This window comes from Schistocerca cancellata, chromosome 2 (assembly GCF_023864275.1).
Source record: "Schistocerca cancellata isolate TAMUIC-IGC-003103 chromosome 2, iqSchCanc2.1, whole genome shotgun sequence".
Taxonomy (NCBI): Eukaryota; Metazoa; Arthropoda; class Insecta; order Orthoptera; family Acrididae; genus Schistocerca; species Schistocerca cancellata.
This window is the reverse complement of record NC_064627.1, coordinates 1,069,426,574-1,069,449,522: the sequence shown is the minus strand read 5'-3', so window position 1 is coordinate 1,069,449,522 and position 22,949 is coordinate 1,069,426,574. Positions and strand designations below refer to the sequence as shown.

At 37.5% G+C, this 22,949-nt stretch overlaps 1 protein-coding gene across 4 annotated transcripts in view; it reads left to right on the top strand.

Annotated features, from left to right (window-relative positions):
* The first annotated feature begins 12,696 nt into the window (after positions 1-12,696).
* LOC126163067 (RNA-binding protein FUS-like) overlaps positions 12,697-22,949 on the top strand; it is a 123,611-nt gene continuing 113,358 nt past the window's right edge. For all 4 annotated transcript variants that reach the window (XR_007535152.1, XM_049919973.1, XM_049919972.1 and 1 more), the window contains exons 1-2: positions 12,697-12,820; positions 13,601-13,728. Coding sequence is in view for 3 of the 4 variants with exons in the window: in XM_049919973.1 (XP_049775930.1) it covers positions 13,610-13,728 (119 nt within the window). In the remaining variant the exon portion in view is untranslated. The remainder of the gene's footprint in view (positions 12,821-13,600; positions 13,729-22,949) is intronic.

Below are 22,949 nucleotides of genomic sequence, written 5' to 3'. Positions count from 1 at the left end.
AGACGGAAATTTTAGAGGACTCTTCTCTAAACAGGCGTCAGGTGCAGAATGGGGTGCATAATGCTCTGTACGATGCAGAGGAGAAATTTGTGTGAACACTGCATTCACAGCAGCTGACATCCAGCTATAAATTAGCTGTAGCGTCGTTTAGCTTCAACAGTGGAGAAATGAACCAGCCAGTTAGTTAACTGTTCTTGAGAGAACTGAGAGGGCATTATAATATGCAGGCTGCTCCAGCCATGCGCGTGTATATCGCCATATTCGAAGAATAGCGATGAGTACTTGCTTTCTCGTATAACAAGAAACATAGGGAGAATTTCCGCTGGAAAATTCAGCAAAACTTTAATAAGCTTTTATAGAAATTTCAGAGGAAGAGAGCGGCCATGCATACGATAGCTCATCACAGTTACGGTAAGTACCATGTGCAGAGGCATAAACTTGTTGGTTCACCAGCTTGCGTCCACTGTAAACTCGAGTGACCTTGGGTAATCTTTTGCTCAGCTTGTCACAAAACTAACCATCCTCCGTAGACGTGATTGTCATTCTAAATAGTACCAAACTTTGAACCGGAATCGGATGATTTATCGTAGTACTAACCAACATCATAACGTAATTGTAAGAATAATTTTGTAAAGAAACTTCTAGCTAAAATTTAATGTTGTTGTGTTTAGGATTGGTTAAGTTTCAGAGGACAAGATGCGTCATTTTCACAACTGTCTTAACATTGCCACATTGTAAACTGTGTAAAAGCGTGTTAATCTGTGAAAAGTTTGCAACATTAAACAAATGTCATTACAGCATACACAGTTGTGTCCTCAGTCATAGAATTAACAACCACCATCTCGCATCTTACAAATTTTGTCACTATTATTAATACCAAAAATAAAGTGTTATTTTTCAGTACAAATTAATTAAATAATGCTGGTTTGTGCAGAAAATATTTTACCGCCTTATAGACGAGTGGCGTCTTTAAAAATTGACCTTACTTTTTATGTTTTCAACCAGTTGTATTATTACCATTAGTTATCGATTGAACATAATACCACCAATCTTACTTAATTAAACTAATAACTACTATTAAATATCTCAGTAACATGAAGGAAGTATTATTTAAAATTAAGAAGATATTAGCCTTACCAATTGTTATGTGTTATCGAAATTGCAGACTCTAGATGCACAAACCTGTGACGGTTTCCATTCTGTAGCAGAAGCTTCAGATTCCTTACGAGAGTTTTTGGCCCTACGCTCAGGTTTTCCAAAATAATCCGTTAGTTTGTGATTCACTGCAGCAACCTCTTTAATCACTCACTCCAATCTCTAATACACTATTATTGAAGCAACAAATTGACACTTCACGACGCATGGTTCGGTCACACTACTCAGTTACACACTTCAGTAATATCAGTAATCGTACTCGGAAGACAGGTGTTCGCTGACAGCACGTGGAAGATTTGGAAGGACAACCGACTGTTTTTAACAATCGATTGGTCAGTCGATTGTTTTTTCGTACAGTCGGTTTCTTCATTAGGTTGCGGCTGTTATATAAATTTTACAGTCAGTTTTCGGGTTTGAGTTATTTTATTTACATTCTCTTTCGGACTCTTCGGTTTTCATATCAGTTTTTGGTTGGTTTTTAAAATTTAGTACCAGATGCTCCCCTGTAAATTTATGTATGTATAAATGAACCATCACCTTTTAACACATTTCTGAAATAGCTATGACCAAAGTTGTAAAGATCGTTTTGGAACACCCTGTATTTTCCTTACTTCTGTATTGAGATAATGAAAAGCCGCCAACAATCGGTGATCGTATACACCGCAACGTCACCCCGCTCTCCAGACAACTGAATAATTTAAATATCATTTGCATTCTACTCATTGAGCTGTATTAAAACGGACTTAATTTACGTTCATATTCCTTACTACAAATATATGAACATCTCTATAATGCGCTTTCACAAATTCCTGTAACTTTCGTGTGTAGTTTATATAAACTGGTGGGTAAGTGGCACGCGCCCGCTGGCATTGCCAACACTGCAACGCGTCTACAGAATGTACGTGCCTGGGAAAATAATACGATTTGACTCAGATGTCCGGCGATTTCGAAGTTTTTGTCTGGGGTTAGCAATATAAGTGTTGGTAGGCATACGCAGCATAATTAGCTTTCTTGATTATTATAAGTGGTACATTAATATACATCTAGTGCATATTAATAAATAATAAGACGACCATTTTAAGTTAAATGATATTTATTGGTTTAGATAGTAAGCTGTTTGCCGCTCTTATTCTTTTGTTAAAATGTGTTTGAAATACATTGAAACCCAATTGCCACATAATTATATAAAAAAATGATTGACTCTGTCGTAGTAATACATTCACTGATTTCTGAAGTTATTTTATCCAGTGTAAAATGGTACTCCATTAAGGAGGGGGGCTATAGCCCCCATAGCCCCCCCCCCTCTTGCCACCGTCCCTATGCTCTAGCATAGTTCTGTCCCTATTCTGTCCCACAGCTGCTGTCTGGCAGCACGAGTCAGCCGCACTTAGTTTGTCGATGGCATCGTAGTTGAGGTTAGCACCTCTGCCGCCTCAACTATGCGCACTTCTTGCCTGTCAGCTGGGTCAACATTTCGATTCTTGGCATGTGCGTCAGATGTATTACCTTGCCCCTGCTAATTATGGTTCCGGTTGTTGTTACTATTTCTCTATCCGTTGCGATTATTCGTGTTATCTTACTCAGGTTGGTGTCTATTGTTATTCTTGCGCGGTTTTCATGCATGTGGTTGTTTTCGTTGACCATTTGCGTTACCGGCACCATCTGCTGATGTGCCGGCATGCGACGCATCCCCGTTATGGTCTGAGCCGCCGTTGTTATGGCGATTGTTTCCTTGTCTGTTACGCCTATCATTCCGTTTTTCTTGGTGCTGGTTGCTACTTCTCCCATCCTCATCAAATCGATACTGTCCAGCACCGAAAGAAAATGATTATGTCCCCATCCGGAACAGTAATTAATTTGTCTCATATAGTTGGTGGCAACTGTGTTTTTAACAGCTGGAGCATTTCTTTCTGTGCCATTGAGTGAGATTGATATACGTATACCGGAGTAACCCTCTTAGTTTCGGGTTATACAGTTCTGGCGAAAAGGCCTTTTTTCGTAATCTCTCTTGTACTCCTCCTGACCAATATTTCGACAAGTATGCCTTTTCAAATTGACTATATGTATAATAATTCTCGATAGCTTCTCCCGCCCACAAGGCTCCATCACCTCGGATGTGCGACGCTACGAGCTTATAAGTTGTTGTTCATTGCACGTTTTAGGAAGCACGTTCCTAAATGACCAGATAAATACAACTTAGTGTTCTGACTTCTTATCTGGTATGAATACTTGAAACTGCCGATGTTTTAATAAGTTCTCTCATCCTTTAAAATACCCATCAAAGTATTGTCCGCCCCCCGTCGCTCTAGGCGATTGTTGTAAGTCGGGATACTCTCTCTGATACTCTTCATAAATTGATTGTGCATTTTCTGGATCAGATTCTTACCCGACACGCATGTGTACGTCACGCTGTGGTACACTACGTGATTGTTGCGGCAATGTTTTCGCAACGCGAAGAACGCTCTGGATTTGTGTCGCGATTTCTTAGCACCACTTTGGTATTTCGTCTGCAGCAACCTGCTTAACCCTCCTACTACAACAATTTTTTTGTTACACTGAGTACCGCTGGGGTACGACACCAAGTAATTAACACAGGATATAATGGCAGTATTTTATTTATTTTAATGAACTGACATAAAATCATACATTACTGATTGAAACCAGGTAAAGCATGTATATAAGCAGTTACAGATCTTGTCTTAATCGCTGATATTATAGATCTTTACATTTAAAACAAAGAATCTCTGAATATTGTTTACAGACAAAAGAAAAGCTTCTTCTGCACGTTTCTGAATGTTTTCTATCCACTGAACGTTCGAATAGGGAGAATCGTCCACATTTTCCCCACATATGCACTTCTGCTGAAGAAGGATGAGGAAGAGAAGCTTCACTGCATTGACTTCTGTTTTTCTGTACTAGATTTTTTCCAATTCCAGAAGAAATTCTCTTATTGTGTAGTTGGTTCTTTTATTCCAGTCCAGGTTTACGTCCAGCCAAATTATGAAAGCATGCAGGGCACTAATATGCAAAATATTATAAAAAATAAACGTGGGCCATCTTCTTGTCATATGTTTTGTGGTGTACATCCTAACTAACTTGTTCATTGTGTCTACATCTGATTTAGTTGCATTATAGTCTAGAATTATAATAGATTTTGCTGTTTTGCTGTCACCTATTTCCACTCTGAAATGCATAGTACTCAGAAATGCCACTATCTTGCCCTTTTTTTGGTCAATAGGAGACTATCGTAGCTGATTTCTGGAATCCGAAGAGACATGAAGCTGCAGTTCTTCCCCTTGCTTCGATAAATTCTGCGGGTAATTAACGACAACTGTTTCTTAGTGTTCCTAGCACAGTCATCTGTTTTCGTTCTAGTTCCTATGCCAACTTCAATCTTGTAAAGAAATTATCTGTTGTGGTATTTCTACCACTCCCAGATAAATGTTCTGTCCATTCTAACACTACTCTTTTTCCCTGATTTTTTGTCTATGCTGGCCTTCGCCCTCTCCCATGTACACCTGCAGGTGTGTGACACAGTAATTAGTGCCATCACATGCGGCCCATATCTTTATACCATATTTTCCAAGATTTGAGAGGATGTACTGGCGACATGGACACCTACCCCTAAAAGTTGCCAGTTGATCAACTGTAATATTTTCGTGTCGTTCGTATGCCTCATGTAACATGCTTACCCACTGTTCAAATAAATCGCTTATAGGAGCCAATTTATCAGGGCTACGATTCTGTCGCCAGTACTGAGCATCATCAAACCGAATACAGTGTGATATTTCTGTAAAGCGGTTCCTAGCCATATAACTATGGAAAATAAGTCAGCCATGCTCTTCGTTCCATAAATTCATTATGCTCTCATTGTGAGCTTTTGTACACTCCCACAAGAATAAGCAGGCAAAGAAAGTATTCAAATTCTTCTCTATGAAGATCGGTCCATTTGTTACAGAAAGTAATGTTACCTTTCATCTTGGTCCAATTCAAAATAATCTGCAAAATTGCTGAGCTTCATAAATAATTCAAATGCTGACTGCACAGTATTTATGTTCCTTACAGTTTGCCTCATGGGACCTGGAGCTGTCTTCAATACATTTTGTGCTGGCTGTCTCCCATGTAATCTAACAGGATTTTTCCCAAGGTTTCATTTCCATTTCTCGATCTGAAAAAATGGGATTACTATTTTACATATAAACTTACATATTATTATTAGTAGTAGTACTATCATTTAAGTTTTTGCAAACATATGGTAGATTATATATACTTACTTGAAAACATTCTGATTTGAGATGTCAGCAACTTCAGGAATTGAGTTTCCAAATCTCTCTTCATCAGAATCTTCAGTTGATTCACTACCTCCAGAAATAATAGCATCAATCTCTTCATCGTCATCAGATAGTATATCTCCTAATTCCTCTTCTTCATTCAAAATTGCTTGTATTTCAGCACTACTCAAACGTTTTCTAGCATAATGTAGTTCTTGCACAGGCTGAGGCAAAACACTAGCAACAACTGAGATAATACATAACAGCAGCTGAGGCAAGAAACAGCAACAATGCATATAAATAATAAGAGGGAAATGTTAGTTTCATTGTTGTAGGTGTTTCATATAACATTTGTTCAACGTAAAATTCGTCATTCTGTTTTCATAATGTTACAGTCAAGAAACAAAACAAAAATTTAGATTGGGGTCATGCTGATGCCAATGGTACTGAATAAATTTTAATATGTTGTAAAAGCAAAACTGAACAATATGTCATTGCATACAAGCAACTTAGAAAGACAAAGTCATAAATTTCGAAGATAAGCGTTTTGAAAACAAGGGATATATATATATATATGTATATATTTCAAATGTGCTTATGGGGTCTCATTTATCATAGTGGTACTAGGAGGGTTAAGCTGCTCTGTCTCGGTGGCTATTATTCTCTCAGTTTTATTTAATTCTGCGGCTTCTTCGCCGCTAGCGCTGGCTATCGCGATCTTTACTTCGGATTTAATCCGATCACCTGTCATTTTGTCTTTTTTTCTCTCAATTAGTCATGGAATTCTTTATTTATAGCCTAACTTTGCTCAGCTATTTTAGCCATAGCAACTGGATCTGATTCGAGAGATAAACTATTTACTGACTGTGCTAATTGCGCAATGGATTCTTCCTTCATATTTTGTCCACTTTGCGCTTATTCTATCGTATCTTCAATGGTTTTCTGTGCAGTTTGCACAGCACTGACATCACTCATTAATTTAGTTGCTGTTTCAGTTGGGTATTTAGTGACTTTTTTGCAGTGCTAAGAATTCTTTTGTTATACTTTTGGAACAAGCAATCAGTTTCGCTGCCAGTGCTTCATCTCGTTCTCTTTCTTTCGCTACTTGCATTTCATTGTATTTCTTGTTTTGTTTCATGATTGCTTAATGAGCTCTTTATCACGTTCTCTTTCCTAGCAGCTTCTGCTTTCTCGCATTCTCTTTCTTTTGTAGCTTAAGCTTCTTCACATTCATTCATCAAGTGCGCGATTCTGTCTAATAAAGCTGCAAAAGACTCTGCAACAGGTGCAGGGCTTTGTTTGGCACCCCTGAAGATAGAGACTCCTCAGTTATGCCAACTGCTGTATTATCTGGCTCAGTTCCAATTGCTACCGAATCAGCTGCAACATTGCTAACATCGCCAACGTCTTAGTTAGTAGTTCCTTGTACAGGGCCAGCCGGAGTGGCCGAGTGGTTCCAGGCGCTACAGTCTGGAACCGCGCGACCGCTACGATCGCAGGTTCGAATCCTGCCTCGTGCATGGATGTGTGTGATGACCTTAGGTTAGTTAGGTTCAAGTAGTTCTAGGTTGTAGGGGACTGATGACCTTAGCAGTTAAGTCCCATAGTGCTTAGAGCCAGCCTTGTACAGAATCCATGTTTGCGAATTTACCACTATGCCTAAAGATGGAACCCTCCATCGATCTAGCCTGAATAACTAAATGAAACTTTATAGACACAACAACTGACATAATACCAAGACAACTTAAACATAACACATGAAAATTTGCTTGCAGTTGCGGCACAGCTTAGTTATAGCTCTAATTCTACGCTACAGGGCCTAAATAGCGACAGTGTTCTATGCTGAAAGCACAATACAATGGTTCTGCTGACCACGAAATGATGCGACTATGCAGGGCAACACTATTACATACTGCGATGGTAGCATGCAAGCAACCATACATTTCATGCAGTACTGCACCTTGGAGTGGAGGTGAGGCTTGTCATCTATGACAGGAATCTATTTTCTGCTTCAACATCCATTTCCTCAATACTCTACCGATGCAGTGGAGTGGAAATGAAGCTCATCATCTACGAAAGGAATCTATTTACCATTTCAGCATCTATTTCCTCAATACTCCACCAGTGCATGGGTGCCAGTTGCATTATTATTTTCAAAAAAGAAAGTTTTCTCTATTTTGTGTGGCGCTCTTTATTAGCAACTGGAAAATAAATTTTGATAACAGGAAATTAACTGAAGTGCCGTTAATTAAAACAAGCAGTAAAGTAAGAAAACGAAAATGATAGGTTTAAAATGTCACACAGCACAGATAAATTTACCACTAAGAGAGAGAAAACTAATAATTCAGGATTTTGTCTAACCTGCTTTGATAACACAGAATGGACTGACTGTGCACATCATTTGTTGGCCACATGCCGATCATTAATATTACGCATTGTGCACAAAAGTGCTGCCCAGAAACTACCTTTACAGACTGGCCTTACAGATCTCAGGGACGCACAAGTGGCTGCTACAAATGTCAATGACGTTTGGCAGTGGCCAGCAAATGATATTTCGACAGTCTTATAGTTCTCCTAGCTGAAACATAGAAAAGTTGGCAAGCAAGGTTAATGCTGTTGAAATGAAATGTTGGTAAACAATAACAGTAATAATATATTGACGATACCTTTACGTAGATAAATACTTTACACAGCTTGAAAATATCTTTCAGGTACAAAATTGTTCAGGAGAGTGGTCTTTAAGAGAGAGAAACATCGAGAGAGAGAGAGAGAGAGAGATACACTGAGAGCGAGCCACATGCTGTGCATGTTTTGTATACAAGTAGACAACTTAAGGCAACTTTACTGCCATTTTTCCTCAGTCTCTTCCTGTTCTGGAAGCCTCTTGCTTGGAAAAATGTTCGAGAGACTTTGCTGTGCTCCTTTCTGGCGTGACTGACCGCATAACATTTGATTGTTGACACCGCCTGTGCTGCGTGTGATGCATTACTTGCCAATTGAAAGATACAAATGTTCTATTTAACATCTCTATGTTCCCTCACATTTACGAATCAATTACAGTTTTACATTATAAGACAATTTAAAGACAATACACGGAATTAATATAAAAATACAGCGTTTCTTACGTAGATTTACATAAATTATTTTATTTTTGTGGTTTAAATTTATTTACACATAAAGAGAAACGTTTTGCTTAGTTACTGCTGTGTAATTCACGTAGTAATTAGTATCAAACTGCAATATTCGAATGTTTGACAATATTTTATTTGTGCATCTGAGGCTTAAATGGCTCTTCAGTAGGTGTTCTATAGCACATGTCAATGCACTTGCAGTTGTTAGAAATTCATGACACAGTCTATTATAAAAGAAATAACTGAATGCAAACCAGGTCATCAGCTTATGAAAACTCATGCTCAAAATAAAAATAAACGTGTGATCCCTTCCTTTATGTTATTACAAACACACAATAATTCTTGTTATACCAGCTATCAATGACCCTTAAAATAATTAGTTTATTTCATTCAAAAAGTCTGTAGTTACAGTAGATAAGAAAGTTTAGCATGTTCATTATATGCTGAAGTACTGCCTGGTTTGCATACTATTATTTACCAAACACTCCTTTCAATATTGCGAAGCATAAATGAGAAATGAGGGATGTTATAAATAATAATATTTCATTTTCAGTCCATAGTTTGGGTGCACTACAAGAAATGAGTGGAATATGTACAATCATTTTTCTCAAGACTGAAGATGGACGTAGATTTCGTCTCATGTTTAAAGAAAAATTCGAAGTGTTATCTACATTGTGTAAACGTATGACCTAACATCCACCAAACGCAAAATCACAGTAACCAATGTTTTTCTTTGCAAACTGTTGGAATTTTACTCAGTGCCTTGTTTAATAAAGAAATATCACAGTAACTACCACCAATAGTGAAATGTAGACAGTTCATTATGAAGATGATATTGGGACTATGAAACATGAGAGAGTCAAAGTAAGTCAATATTAGTCATATAGCTTAGACGGATTTTCACCAAACGTGGAAGGCTAATTCTTCAAAAATAGAGGTAAAAGTATTGTCATATAGTTCTCAGAAACTGACCCCTCTAAATAGAAGTGTTCAAAGTGATGATAAGTGAGAGCTAATTTTGATTCTTTCTAACATCAATGAATCTGTCGTTCAGCAAATAAGAGAAAATAGTTGTGACACTATAAATATGTTTACAGGAGAGATTTTCAGTACCACAAGAGCTATTTTGCACAATGTTTACCAAATCAAGGACTGAGTTAAAATATAATATAACAACGATAATGCAAGGATATGAAAGTTTCAAGTAGGAGATAAATTTGAGTCTTATCAATGTGCAAATGGATATGCTTCCAGTATATGTACCGAATGTAACTACAAAACATTGTTCTCCAAACTCTGTTACACTAGTGACATTAAATTTTGAGATACCAGTAAGGAAACTTGTTTGTCCCCATTAACGCCATGTAGTACAGGTATAGTAAACAACAGACTAATACAGTAAATATGGGTACAAAGCCACTGCCAGTCACATTCTCCACTTTGTCATTTATAAGGTAGAAGAATTTGCATATGTGTACTTCAGCAGATGAAATGCAGTGGCAAATACTGAGTCAATGATTCTTCAAAATAATTGGTCCTACATCAGGCTTTCTTATTCTTTTTCATTAAGATGAACAATCATACCAGATCTTGTAATCATTATTTGATTTAGTAGATGTTTCTGATTACTAGTTTAACTTACTCCCCAGGGAACCTTTCTAGTCCACCTGAAATCGCTAGATAGTTTATACTCTGGTTTGCTGTTATTCTGCACTGATTCAACACATTTCCCATACTATTATGGGAACAGAGATTAACTGAAAGGTGTCATGAATTTGTACAAATGGCCCTTGGATAAAACAGAGTACACACAAATCTGTACTGCATAACAGCTGTCCACATCATTGAAATAAAACATGAGGATAAGATAAATAAAAGAAGTGAAATATTTTTAAATTCTTAGGTTTTGATAGTAACAAGAACTTTAAATGCAAGTCCCGTGTTATAGAATCAGAATTCGAAAATAATAATAATATTCACAGTTACAAGGTATTAGGTTATGGGTACAGATATTGCGATAATTGGTTGCTTAATATGTACCAGCTTCAATGTGTTGGTTGTTTCTTTTCTGCATCAAGCAATCTCCCTGCAAAGAGATCATATAATTTACTACTTGATGTTTCCTGCATGGTTATAACTGTGTCACAAGATTTACTACACTTGTCAGTATAGACTTCCTGCTTTGCACCCAGGCATCCAACCTTCAATACCTGACCTGCTGCACAGGGAAATTAAATGATACTGCCTTACTTTTGCCTCTAGTACTTGGAGGTACTAACCAATGGAAAAACATATTACTCCTAATAGCTATAATCATAAGTCTGCGAATGAGGTAAATACTGACAATACACTGTCCTCAGACATCAATAGAAATAGCTGCAACTATAACCTTAGCACCCATAATAGGTAACACTAGAAATAATTTAAACCATTCACCATTAAGCCCCAGAGTGGCACAGAATTCAAACTTAAAAGTCTCTGACCACTTACTGAACAATGTGAAGCTCTAATACTAAATATGTTTAACTTCAGACGCAAACTGAAATTGTATCTTCCTGAAAAGTCCTTGTACACCATAGAAGATTTTCTGAACATGTCTTTGATTCCCTTCCACTTGGAAACTGTGGAAAGTGCCTTAGCATATTTATTTTTCTTTGTAAATATTTATTTTTTATTCTTGTTTTTCTGACATGTTCTACACATGGAGTATCTACTTATTACAGATATTTTGGAATGAAAAATAAATCTAATCAAATGTGTATGTGTGTGTGTGTGTGTGTGTGTGTGTGTGTGTGATATTGAAGCTAATGAAATATAAGTCACTGTACAGAAAAAATAAAGGTGGAATAAGATGCTAATGTAAATGGTCTGCATATTGTCATATTCTTCATTACGAAAATATGTTGTCATTTTATATTCTTTCAACATCAAGGACAGCAATCATATTCATGATTTACGGAATGTGTATATAACTTGTTAGTTGTGGGACTATCGTTTCTATTTCGTAGAGCAGAGAAAGAGAGAATAAACTTAAGCCTGGGTTGCACATTAAGTTATATTTATTACTGGTAAGTTCTTCTGGTAGAATCCTGTCCACTAAGTTAAACAGTTATATCCAATAGCCTGTCTGGCATACAGTCTGATGTTGTCTTCACATTTCAGCCTACTTATAAGTGTAAGACATTATGTCCCAGAAATAACCTATAGGATTTGACTAAATTGTCAGATTACTGCACTTATTGCTGCGCAATGTTAGTAGGACAATGAATTTGTACATTATGTGAGAAGAGAGAGATTGTGACTTTACACAGTAGTACATGTCATTCGAGCTCTTATTACTAATCACATGAGTGAATACTATTTTATGATATAAAGGGATTTAATGTCCAACTGTAAAACAATACCTTTTATATAGTGGCTTTCTGTTCTGTTGGAGATTCATTTGTTTTTCAATTCCCTTGCCTGTCCTTATCTTTCCTTACATAAAAATTGTTGTGTATATAGTGGCCATATGCATTATTATACATCACTTAACTAATGTTGAATTATGTTGCATCTTCCTCAATATTTGGCCATGCAATTTGTTCAGTTTATTTCGTTGCAAATCTACATCACAAATAAAGTGTACTTTCGTGAATTGTGCAGAAGTGTCAAGAAAGTGAAAATAATATTGTGTGTCGCACTGCATGGTGACAGGCTGCAGCACAATAAAATAATTAAATTTATTTTGTTTCTCGAGTAGTTTATTTCCTTCACTTTTGTACTTAATTGCTTTATGTGTAATGTACCTGTACCCATGTGTCACCCTTTAGCTTTTCCACATTGGTTTCATTTTAGCATTGTCTTTATGAGATTTATTGAAGAGATCAAACGATGTCTGGAAATGTAATACAAATTCATGTATTCAAGGGCTGACGAGCTCAATCACTTATTTTATTTGAATTCGCTGAAATGTTCATCTATTTGCGATAGTTCGAGATCCGTTTTGTACGAAATGAGGAACTAATAAAATTCTTATTTCTTCAGATTATATATTCAAATTCTGAATTTCTGAAGATTATAGTGTGACTTTAAAAAATAATGTTGCACAGCGAACGAAAATTTAAATGTTTGACATTGTTTCTTCCTTGTATCATAGATAACATTATTGATTTTCAAAGCGGAAACAAGAAGGGAGCGCGTTCATTCTCGATAACGCCAGCGCTATTAACTGAACGGTGTACGTGTGGAAGATCCATTTTGATTTTGGAGGAAAGCGCGAAGGTGTGTAAATTAGCAGTTTTTAAGTTTTTGTGTTTGTGTTGGGGGTAAACTTGTTCGTTTTTGTATTCAAAATAACCATATGTCCTTACTGTTGGTAGTTTTTAGAAGATTGAAATACGGTCTAATTTGTAAGTCGTTCTTCACACCTAATTTAGTGTATGCCGGTAGTAATCATATCGGGTAGGCGAAGCTCCCAAATTGATGTGTTCAGTATATATCATATTCCTCATTATAACTTCGTTGTTACCATAGTGATAGTAACCTATTATTTTAATGTTTCGAAGTTAAAATAGTTCTAATGTCCTTATATTTGGGTATTATTGTGTCCAAAACAATAGTACAATACTAATATATTGTCATCTACGTGCGTTAAGAATCAGCACCAAAGTATCATTTTTCACATTTTGTTTTTGCATGTAATTATTTTTGCAGTGTTAAGTTTGGCAGTCGTAGACTTTTAACCTTCGCTGTTTCATTGGCATAGAATCCACCGGGATGTTGGCCATGTTGTGTGGATTTGTATGGATTATTTAATACAGTCAACGCTTTTCTGATTTTTTTTTTTTCTTCCGCACGAAGATTTCAGCGAATATGCATTTGCCTATCGGATTGCATATTTGTGCTAATCAAGCTGTGATATTAAAGAGTGTAAACATATTAGGTTTGTTGGCTACGATTTCTGATAATTACGTACATTTTTTCGTTACAGATGTAGAAACTAGATATATTTTTGTCGAGTTCATTAATTTTGTTTCTTCCGTGTTTCCTGCATGCATTTAGAAGAGCAGAATGGAAGATGTTCCAAGGGGTGGCTTTGGAGGTGGAAGAGGTCGTGGTCGGGGTGGCCCTGGTAGAGGTGGACCACCACGAGGAAGGGGTGGATACGGTGACGGCATGAGAGGTTCGAGGTATGTATCATTGGAAGTGAGCGTCATCCACCAAATTTTGTTGTTTGTAGACACTGTCTGATTTTGTCAAGGTTTTAACGTTTTTGTTGTATTGGAACTTAGTGTATTTTTCACAAGAAATGAAGGCCTATTTTATTAGTAAAATAACATTAGTTAGCAATAGTTTCATTGCATCACATACCTGAAAGGAACTGGTACACGTGTAGTACGAATATATGTGTGTGTGTGTGTGTGTGTGTGTGTGTGTGTGTGTGTGTGTGTGTGTGTGTGTGTGTGTGTTTGGTAATGCTTAGGTTGACACAGCACTTGGAAAACATAAATGGTAGCCTACATTAGGTTTTAAATTTAATTTACCACTTATTTTTGAGGTTGCTGGAATTCTTATTTGGCTCAACAGTTTGCCTGTTTGTATGAACTTGCTGATCGATTGTTAGGATTTATTCTTCCTATTTGTGATTGGTTTCTTCTGTTGCTTATTGAATATTTGTAAAAAGTGTTGGACACGGTGAGGAATCATACACAACCAGTCTTCAACTAGTGACACTGTCAAGAAGGCAACTGTGCATCACTATTACTCAATCATTCTGATTGTGGGCAATCATATGTATAACTATCACAGTTCTGATGATTCCTTGGGAATAGATGTTTTTGGGTGGCAGGTATGTTCATTACGGACACTTTCAGATGTATCACGTCACCTACCAGACTTGGCGCCTTCCCTAACAGAAACTTTAGAGAAAGCCTCAGTTCACTTTTCCATATGTGCTGTAACCATACTGTAATCATCAGTGGGGAGGTGGCCTGATAAGACTTGCTGTGAAACATTACTGAATGCCTTCTCTGAAAACTGCCTAGAGCAGATAGTTCAAAACCCCATTCATGATGGAAATATATTTGATCTAATGGCATAAAGTACACCCGACCTCCTTGAGGATGTCCACATTAAAAATGGTATCAGTGAGTATGACATGATTGTGGCAACAATGATTACCACAGTTACAAAGGACAACTAAATTAAGCGGAAAGGTAAATATGTTCAGTACACTAGACAAAAAAATCAATACCGTTACATCTCGATGAGAAATGTTTAACTTTAAGCACAGGGTAGGAGCATGTAGAGGAACAATGGCTCAAGTAAAAAGAATAGTAGACCGTGCACGGGATAGATACGTACCCAGTAGAACATTCCATAATGGGAGGGAACCTCTGTGGTTTACAGGCACTGCAAAGAAACAGACTACTGCATAATAGGTGGAGAGTGTAGGGCTGTAGATAAGAGCAGCACTGAATGAGATTTTTTGGCTTTCGAGAGGGCAATGCATGTTGCCTTTAAAGACTACAGCAACAGAATATTGTTAAATGATCTTTCACATAATCCAAAGAAATTCTGGCTGTATATAAAGGCTGTTAGTGGCACCTAATTTGCGAATCTGACTAGAACTGAAATTGATGGTAACAAAGTATCAGCTGAAATGCTTAACACCATTTTCAAATGTTCTTCACAAAGGAAAATGCAGGAGAATTGCCCTAATTTAATCCACTTACACTGAAAAGATGAATGAAATAAGTATTAGTGTCAGTTGTGTTGACAAACAGCTGAAATAGTTATACTTGAATGAATCCTTTTGCCCAGATGGAATCCTTACCAGATTTTGTACTGAATATGTAGCTGAGTTAGCCTATCGTCTAAACTATATTCTATTGTAGATCCTTTGAACAAAAAGCCATGCCCAGTTCTGGGAAAAGAGCGCAGGTCACACTCACATACAAAAACGGTAGTAAGTGATCCACAAAACTTAACGTCAAATATCCTCGATATCAATTTGTTGTAGAACCTTAGGAATTATTCTGAGCTGAAACTTAAGGAGCTATCTTGAACGGAATGTCCTCCATGGTAACCAACATAAGATTCCAAAAACATCAATCATGTGAAACTGGATTCACTTTTTTCTCACATGACATACTGAGAAAGTTTTGGATCAAGGTAATCAGATAGCTGCAGTATTTCCTGATTTCCAAAAAGCATTTGACTCAGTTCCACACCTACTATTCGTGTTAAAAGTACAATCATGTGGGATATGATTCAATGTTTGTGATTGTATTGAGAACTTTTTGGTAGGGAACTCACAGTATGTTATCTTGGATGGAGAGTCATTGTCAGATGTAGAAGTAACTTAGTGTGCTCCAGGGAAGTGTGTTGGGGTCTTTGTTCATGTTCTAATTAATAACCTTTCGGACAGTATTACTAGTAACCTCACACTATTTGCAAACAATGCTGTTATGTTTAATGAACTAGGTCTGAAAGCTGCATAAATACTCAGATTTTTGATAAGATTTTAAAATGGTGCAATGATTGGCAACTTGCTTTAGATGTTCAGAAATGTATAATCATGTGCACTTTACAAAATAGAAAAATTTTGTATCATGCAACTATAATATCAATGTCACTATTGAAATCGACTAACTTATACAAATGTCTGCGTGTAACACTTCATCGGGATATGAGGTGGAGTCATCACGTAGGCTGAGTTTTGGGTAAGGTTACTGGGAAGTGCAGTCAGTCTAACAAATCATGTGTGCAGACTATTTAGAATATTGCTCAAGGGTGTGGGATGGATACCAAATAGGACTAATGGGATATTGAATATGTACAGAGAAGGGTAGCACTAATGGGCACAGGTTTGTTAAGATTGGCCATCCACGCTCTAACCTTAGAGTGTAGATAATGCCTTTCACAAATGGTGACGGCACTTTGATGACAGAAGACTGGATTTATATAATCTAATGATGTTTTCAATGTATTTTTTGTAAGTGGTGCCTACAGCTCATTTGAAAAATGTCGTATCACTGCGATGATGATGTTTTGGTTTGTGGGGCGCTTAACTGCGCAGTTATCAGCACCCGTACAAACTCTCAACCTTTGCTCAGTCCAACCTCACCACTTCATGAAGATGAAATGATGACAGCACAAACACCCAGTTATCTCGAGGCAGGGAAAATCCGCGACCACGCCAGGAGTCGAACCCGGGACCCATGCTCGGGAAGTAAGAATGCAACCCAAGACCATGAGCTGCTGGCACAATGCTTTGAGTTGGTGGTACAATACTTTATTTGTACAATAAAGTTCAATTGCCTGACCATCACGTTCATAAGTGTTAACAGTATCATATAAGTTGGAAATATAGAATCAGGAACGTCTGTGATAAAACCATAATAAACTGTTATATTGTAATTTATTTTATATGATCAGTGTATTATTCATCATTCCATCACCTGACAATTATTTTATATTTCGCGTACCGTGGAGTCGGGTGAGGTTGATCACTTCTGCTGGAGTTAACATAGTTTAATTCATTAGGATAAAAATTACTGTTCATAAAAATAAGTTGAAGGGGTTCACAAAAAGTTCTGTTTTTCTTCATTACCCATAAAGCATAAAAAAATTAAATATGGGCGATCGACCCTAAACCTGATTTGGGGTGAGATTAACCACCTCGTTATTACTGCATGAAACTACAGTACTAGTGACCAAAAGTGATCAATGTTAACCTCATGCAGTTTGGTCCAGCCAAAGTGATTTGGAGTGACTGCAGACTTTTTGGGGGTACTTTGTTCCACGTATATAGATCACTATAGATTTCCCGGAGTCATTACTGACATTGATTTGGTTATAATTGAATGTGTTAGCTGGAGGCACATTCACAAGAGTCTCTTTCACACATATTGTCAGAATATGCAATGACAACTTCATGTGAGACACTAGAATGGGACACTGTAATGTTAGATGCTAGACACATCCCGGCAAAATGTTTGTCGCTGTAAGATTCCAGGAATCCAGTATTTACTGGGAGATTCTGTTAATTTAGTGCATACTCTGCCTTGTCCATCCAGGAAAGATATAACAAACATTCATAAGTCTAACAGTCAATGGGAATCGCCAGGAGGCAAGAGATGTCAGAAATGCTATTTCATCATCTTGGCTAAAAACTGTCTGAGCACCAGATTTTTTAAATTCTAAGTCCGTGGTATTTGTTATATAAAGTACCATACGCTAATTTGTGCTTTGTAGCTGCTTTCCTCAGTGACATATTGTTGCCAATCACATCTTTTAAAGCTTCTTCAAATTGGGATTCAGAGTAATTAGCGTATACTCTACAACCCAGGGCATGTTTATATGTTCTTCCCATTTTGAATCACTGTAATAAAACAAGCAAGGAAGTGTAAACATTCTGTATTTTTCACTAATAGTAAAATTACCTAATATTTAAGGGTTCCAGATTTTATATCATGTCTATTTATCCAGCAGAGAATTTTTGTGTTGCCATGATCAATCTCACTCCATGGAGATTTAGAAGTTATAGTCAGTTTTCTGACTTGTTGCAAAAATATTAATAAACAGTGCTAAATGACCAAGGAATAACAATTCTAAAGATAATATTTAAATAACGGTATACCTAAATCAAATTTAACTTGCATGCATTCGTAAATAGATCAGTGGAAAAATGCAAAAAATTCACTGAACTTCAAAATGTGCTTCTCTCCAAACTGTAAGCATCACTTGATATTTAAGATGGCCACCACTCTCAAAGATAGTTCACAAATAGTGCCCACACTGAGAAAGGAAAATAGCTGTACTTGTTAGCTTGAAATTTATTTTCAAATAGAAAGTTGAACTTTGTTCAATCTCACCCTCCAAGGTCAGTCTCATCCCATTCCATGATAACATGATACTATGAATACTTTTATGACCCTGATGATCATCAGATGACTGAAACTGGTTGGATAATGTAACTATCAGCTTCTAAGTCAACACAGGGCAGACTATGCTACAGTAAGTGCTGTGCTGTATTTGGACCTGTTTGTGTTGTCTTTGCGGAGGTTGCTTATTATTAGATGTTTCACATTTAGTGTAAATCTGTAAAGCAGATGAGTGTTCTATGTAATAGGGTACCAGTGAACTTTGAACATTTTTATGAGCAGGAAGTAGATAAAGCCCCCTACGACTTAGGACGTGGTATTGGATTTCAATATAATTTCAGAATACACCCGAGAGCTAGTCGGTGGGCCGGTGTTCACAATTTTCAATTTTATGTCACAAAACAATACCGTGGAGATCGTTTCACAGCAACCATACTTTATTTGGAAGCAAAATACATCCCTACATTGTGCCAGTTATCTGGGCTACATTACAGGTAAAGCATATGGACTCAGTGTTCTCTTTATTTCTAGTTGCTTTCGTTTGCATTTTTAGAGCTGTTATATATCTTTGTGACATAATAGTAGGAGACATCAGTTGTCTCCAGATTACAATGAAAATTAGTGGTTCTTATCATATGTACCTCCTGATCTTTGAAATGGAATCGTTTTTGGCCCCTGGGGTTAGTGGGTACAATATAATCAAGTCGTATAAGCCAATAAAAGCAAGCCTGTAAATAGCAGAAGCAGAAAATATGAAATGGCCATCCATACAGAATAATTTGTGCTTTGCCACCCACCACAGAAAATGTGGTTTCAGAGGAAAACATTGCAACTTCAGCAGACAGATGCAGATGTGTGGCAAAATGTAAACGAAAATGTTTTAAAAGTGCAATTAATTTGTATGTTATTGGAATAAAAATGTGTGTAATAAACTAACACCAATAATGCTACCATTGGCTTGCCTCCAACTTCCATAACTACAGAATGGACAGGGTATTTGTAAAATATTCATTGTTGTGAACAACAAACAACTGCAGAGGGCAGGTCTACTGGTGGCCAAAAGTTTAGTTGTTTGCTGCCTTAGTTATGCCTGTCGTTAACGTATTCACTATGTGGTTAGTAACACTACCTTTTTCATAATGTTGGGAAGTAAAACTGTAGTGTGTGTTCAACTAGCTAGATTCCTGTGTGGCATGACAACTTACCCTAGGATAGAAGTGATAGGGGTAGGGAGGAAACCTAAAATTGTCAAATTCTTTAAATCAGGAACAGGTATATATTGCAGAAGAAGAAAGGGTGAACCATTTTTGCAGAAGTCTACAAATAACTTTTACAGGTCAAAAGTTATTTAGTTAGCCCTTTGTGTTTTGAGTAGTTAATGTACAATACATCTACATCCATACTCTGCAAACCACTGTGAGGTGCATGGCGGAAGGGTACTTCCTGTTGTTAGTTATTAGGGTTTCTTCTCATTCCATTCTTGTATGGAGCCCGTTAGTCCCACACATTGCAGCAATATTCTAGCATGGATTGTACAGGTGAGTTCTAAGCAATCTCCTTTGTAGACTGACTGTACTTCCCCAGTACTCTGCCATTTAAAAGAAGTATACCACATGCTTAACTCATAATTGAAAGCTGAGAGATCATTTCATATCCCTACAAAGTGTTACACCCAGGTATTTATATGAGTTGACAGATTCCAACAGTGACTCATTGATATTACTGGCATTGGATACTATGTATTTTGTTTTGTGGGGTACACAATTTTACATTTTGAACATTTTAAGAAAGTTGCCAATCTTCACACCACTTCGAAATCTTGCGAAGATATGACTGAATATTTATGTAGCTTCTTTCAGATAGTACTTTGTTATGGATAACTACATCATCTGCAAAAAGTCTGATGTTACTATTGTTAGCAAGGTCATTAATATACAAAATGAATAGCAATGGTCCCAGCATGCTCCACTCGGGCACACCTGAAGTTATTTATATACATCTAATGACTCCTCTTCATCCAAGATAACATGCTTTCTACCAAAAAGTTCTCAATCCAGTCATAAATTTCACTCGATACCCCATATGATAATACTTCTGACAATAAGTGTGGGTGTAGTATTCAGTCCGATGCTTTTAGGAAATTAAGAATTGCTGCATCTACCTGATTGCCTTGATCCAAAGCTTTCAGTAAGTCATGTGAGGAAAGTGCAAGTTGTTTCACATGATAGATGTTTTCGAAATCCGTGCTCGTGGTTGTTGGCGTGGTCATTCTGTTAAAGATTGCTCGTTATGTTTCAGCTCGGAATATGTTCTAAGCTTCTACAACAAATCTGAATCTCGTGGATATTGGGCGGCAGTTTCATGAATCACTTCTACTACCCTTCTTGTTGGCAGGTGTGACGTGCTTTTTCCAAGAACCTGGCAAGGGTTTTTGTTAGTTATGTAAGATAGATTATAGCTAGAAAAGCCACAGGTTCAGTATAGAATTTGAAAGGGATTCGATCGGGCCTCGGTGCTTTTTCCGTTTTAACGATTTCAGCTGTTTGTCAACACCACTGACATTAACACTGATTTCATGAAGTTCCTTTACAGTGACTGTAAACCATGGAGGTTCCCTCCCATTATGGATTGTTCTATTGGGTACATATCTATCCAGTGCATAGTCAACTGTTCTTTTAAACTTGTGCAGTTGTTCCTCTACATGCTCCTGCCATGTGCTGAAAGTTAAGTTTCTCATTGAGATGTGACAGTACTGATTTTTTGTCTAGTTTACTGAACACACTTATCTTTCTGCTTGATTTAGTTATCCTTTGTACCCTGGTAATCATTGTTGCCACAACAATGTCGTGCTCACAGATAATTTTTAATGATAGCATCCTCAAAGAGGTCAGGTCTATTTGTTGCCATTAGATCCAATGTATTTCCATCATGAGTGGGGTTTTGAACTACATTCTAGGCAATTTACAGAGAAGGCATTTATTAATGTTTCACAGCATGTCTTATCAGGCTCTCTCTAATAAAACTGCAATTTTCCCGATTAATTGTTGGACAATTAAAGTCTCTACTGCCGATTGCAGTATTCTTGGGAGTGTACACAAAAGTGAACTGAGGTTGTCCCTAAAGTTTTAGATTACACCAGGAGATGAGTCTGGTGGGCAATCGGAGGATCAAACTATTTTGTGCCCACCCCTTTTAGTGAATCTTTCCTAAACAGTGTCACATGTGGCTTCTATATATGTTTAAGTGTTTTTGAGTTGCTTGTCTACTGCGATGATTATACCACCTCCATTTCCTATTTGCCTATCATTTCTATGTACACTAAAATTCTCCCCAAAAATCTCAGTTATCAGTTGCAGGTTTCAACCAGCTCTCTGTACTTGGTGTTACGCGAGCTTCACTGCTATTCATGAGGGCTACAAACTCTGGCACTTTAATTGCTGCCGGCCGGAGTGGCCGAGCGGTTCTGGGCGCTACAGTCTGGAACCGCGCGACCGCTACGGTCACAGGTTCGAATCCTGCCTCGGGCATGGATGTGTGTGATGTCCTTAGGTTAGTTGTGTTTAAGTAGTTCTAAGTTCTAGGGGACTGATAACCTCAGAAGTTAAGTCCCATATTGTTCAAAATTTTACCATTAGGATTTTAATACTCTTATCTGTGAGAGGCATTTCTTTTGGTCCTACACTGCTACTTCTGGGTTTCCTACTGTTATCATTATTGGGATCGGATGAAGAGGCGCGTAATCTAAAATGCCTAGTGTGCACCCCCGCACATAGTCAGCTACCTGACAACAGACTCTGATGCCTAGTGCATGTCCGACCCATTTAGGGGAATCCTACAGTTCTCAATCTTACGCCACAAGTCCACGAAGTCAGTCTAGGTTGTCACTGAACCCTCGTAGGCTCTGGTTCAGTCCTTCAACTTGACTCTGAACCAAAGGGCAATGATCAGTTCTGGGGACAGTGCTGCAAGTTGTGAGCATGCACAAGGTTTCTTTTTAACCTTCTGTGCCAGTCACTAGAATGGCCTCAAGAGCCCAGATGACAGGCATCATTTATTCCAATGCATGCCACAATATGCAGTTTGTTGCACCCTGTTCTGTCAGTGGCTGCTGGAACAGCCTCTTCAGCATGTTGAATGAGGTCCCCAGGCATACATAAGAGTGTGGCTGGAGTACTTTCCTGTCCCTTGCTGCCATTTCCCAAAGGGGTACCATCATTCACCTTTTGTTTGAACTGCTGACAATTAAGACTGGTCACCTTCATTTTTGCTGGCTAAGTTGTAATGAAAGACAGCACTTCAGATTGGGGGTTGGTACAACATCCCGAGTCCTTCCTGGTCTCTGTACATCCTGTAACAGGCTGCCTAGATCTGCAATTGACACCCTACACACAGTCAAGTGAACGAGTATGACAGATCCTGTATCTGTTGAGGTGAAATGTTACTTATGCCCCATAAGAATTTCTGTAAATACAATAAACAATATTTCTAGAAAATGAAGACAGCACAAAAACATAATAAAAATT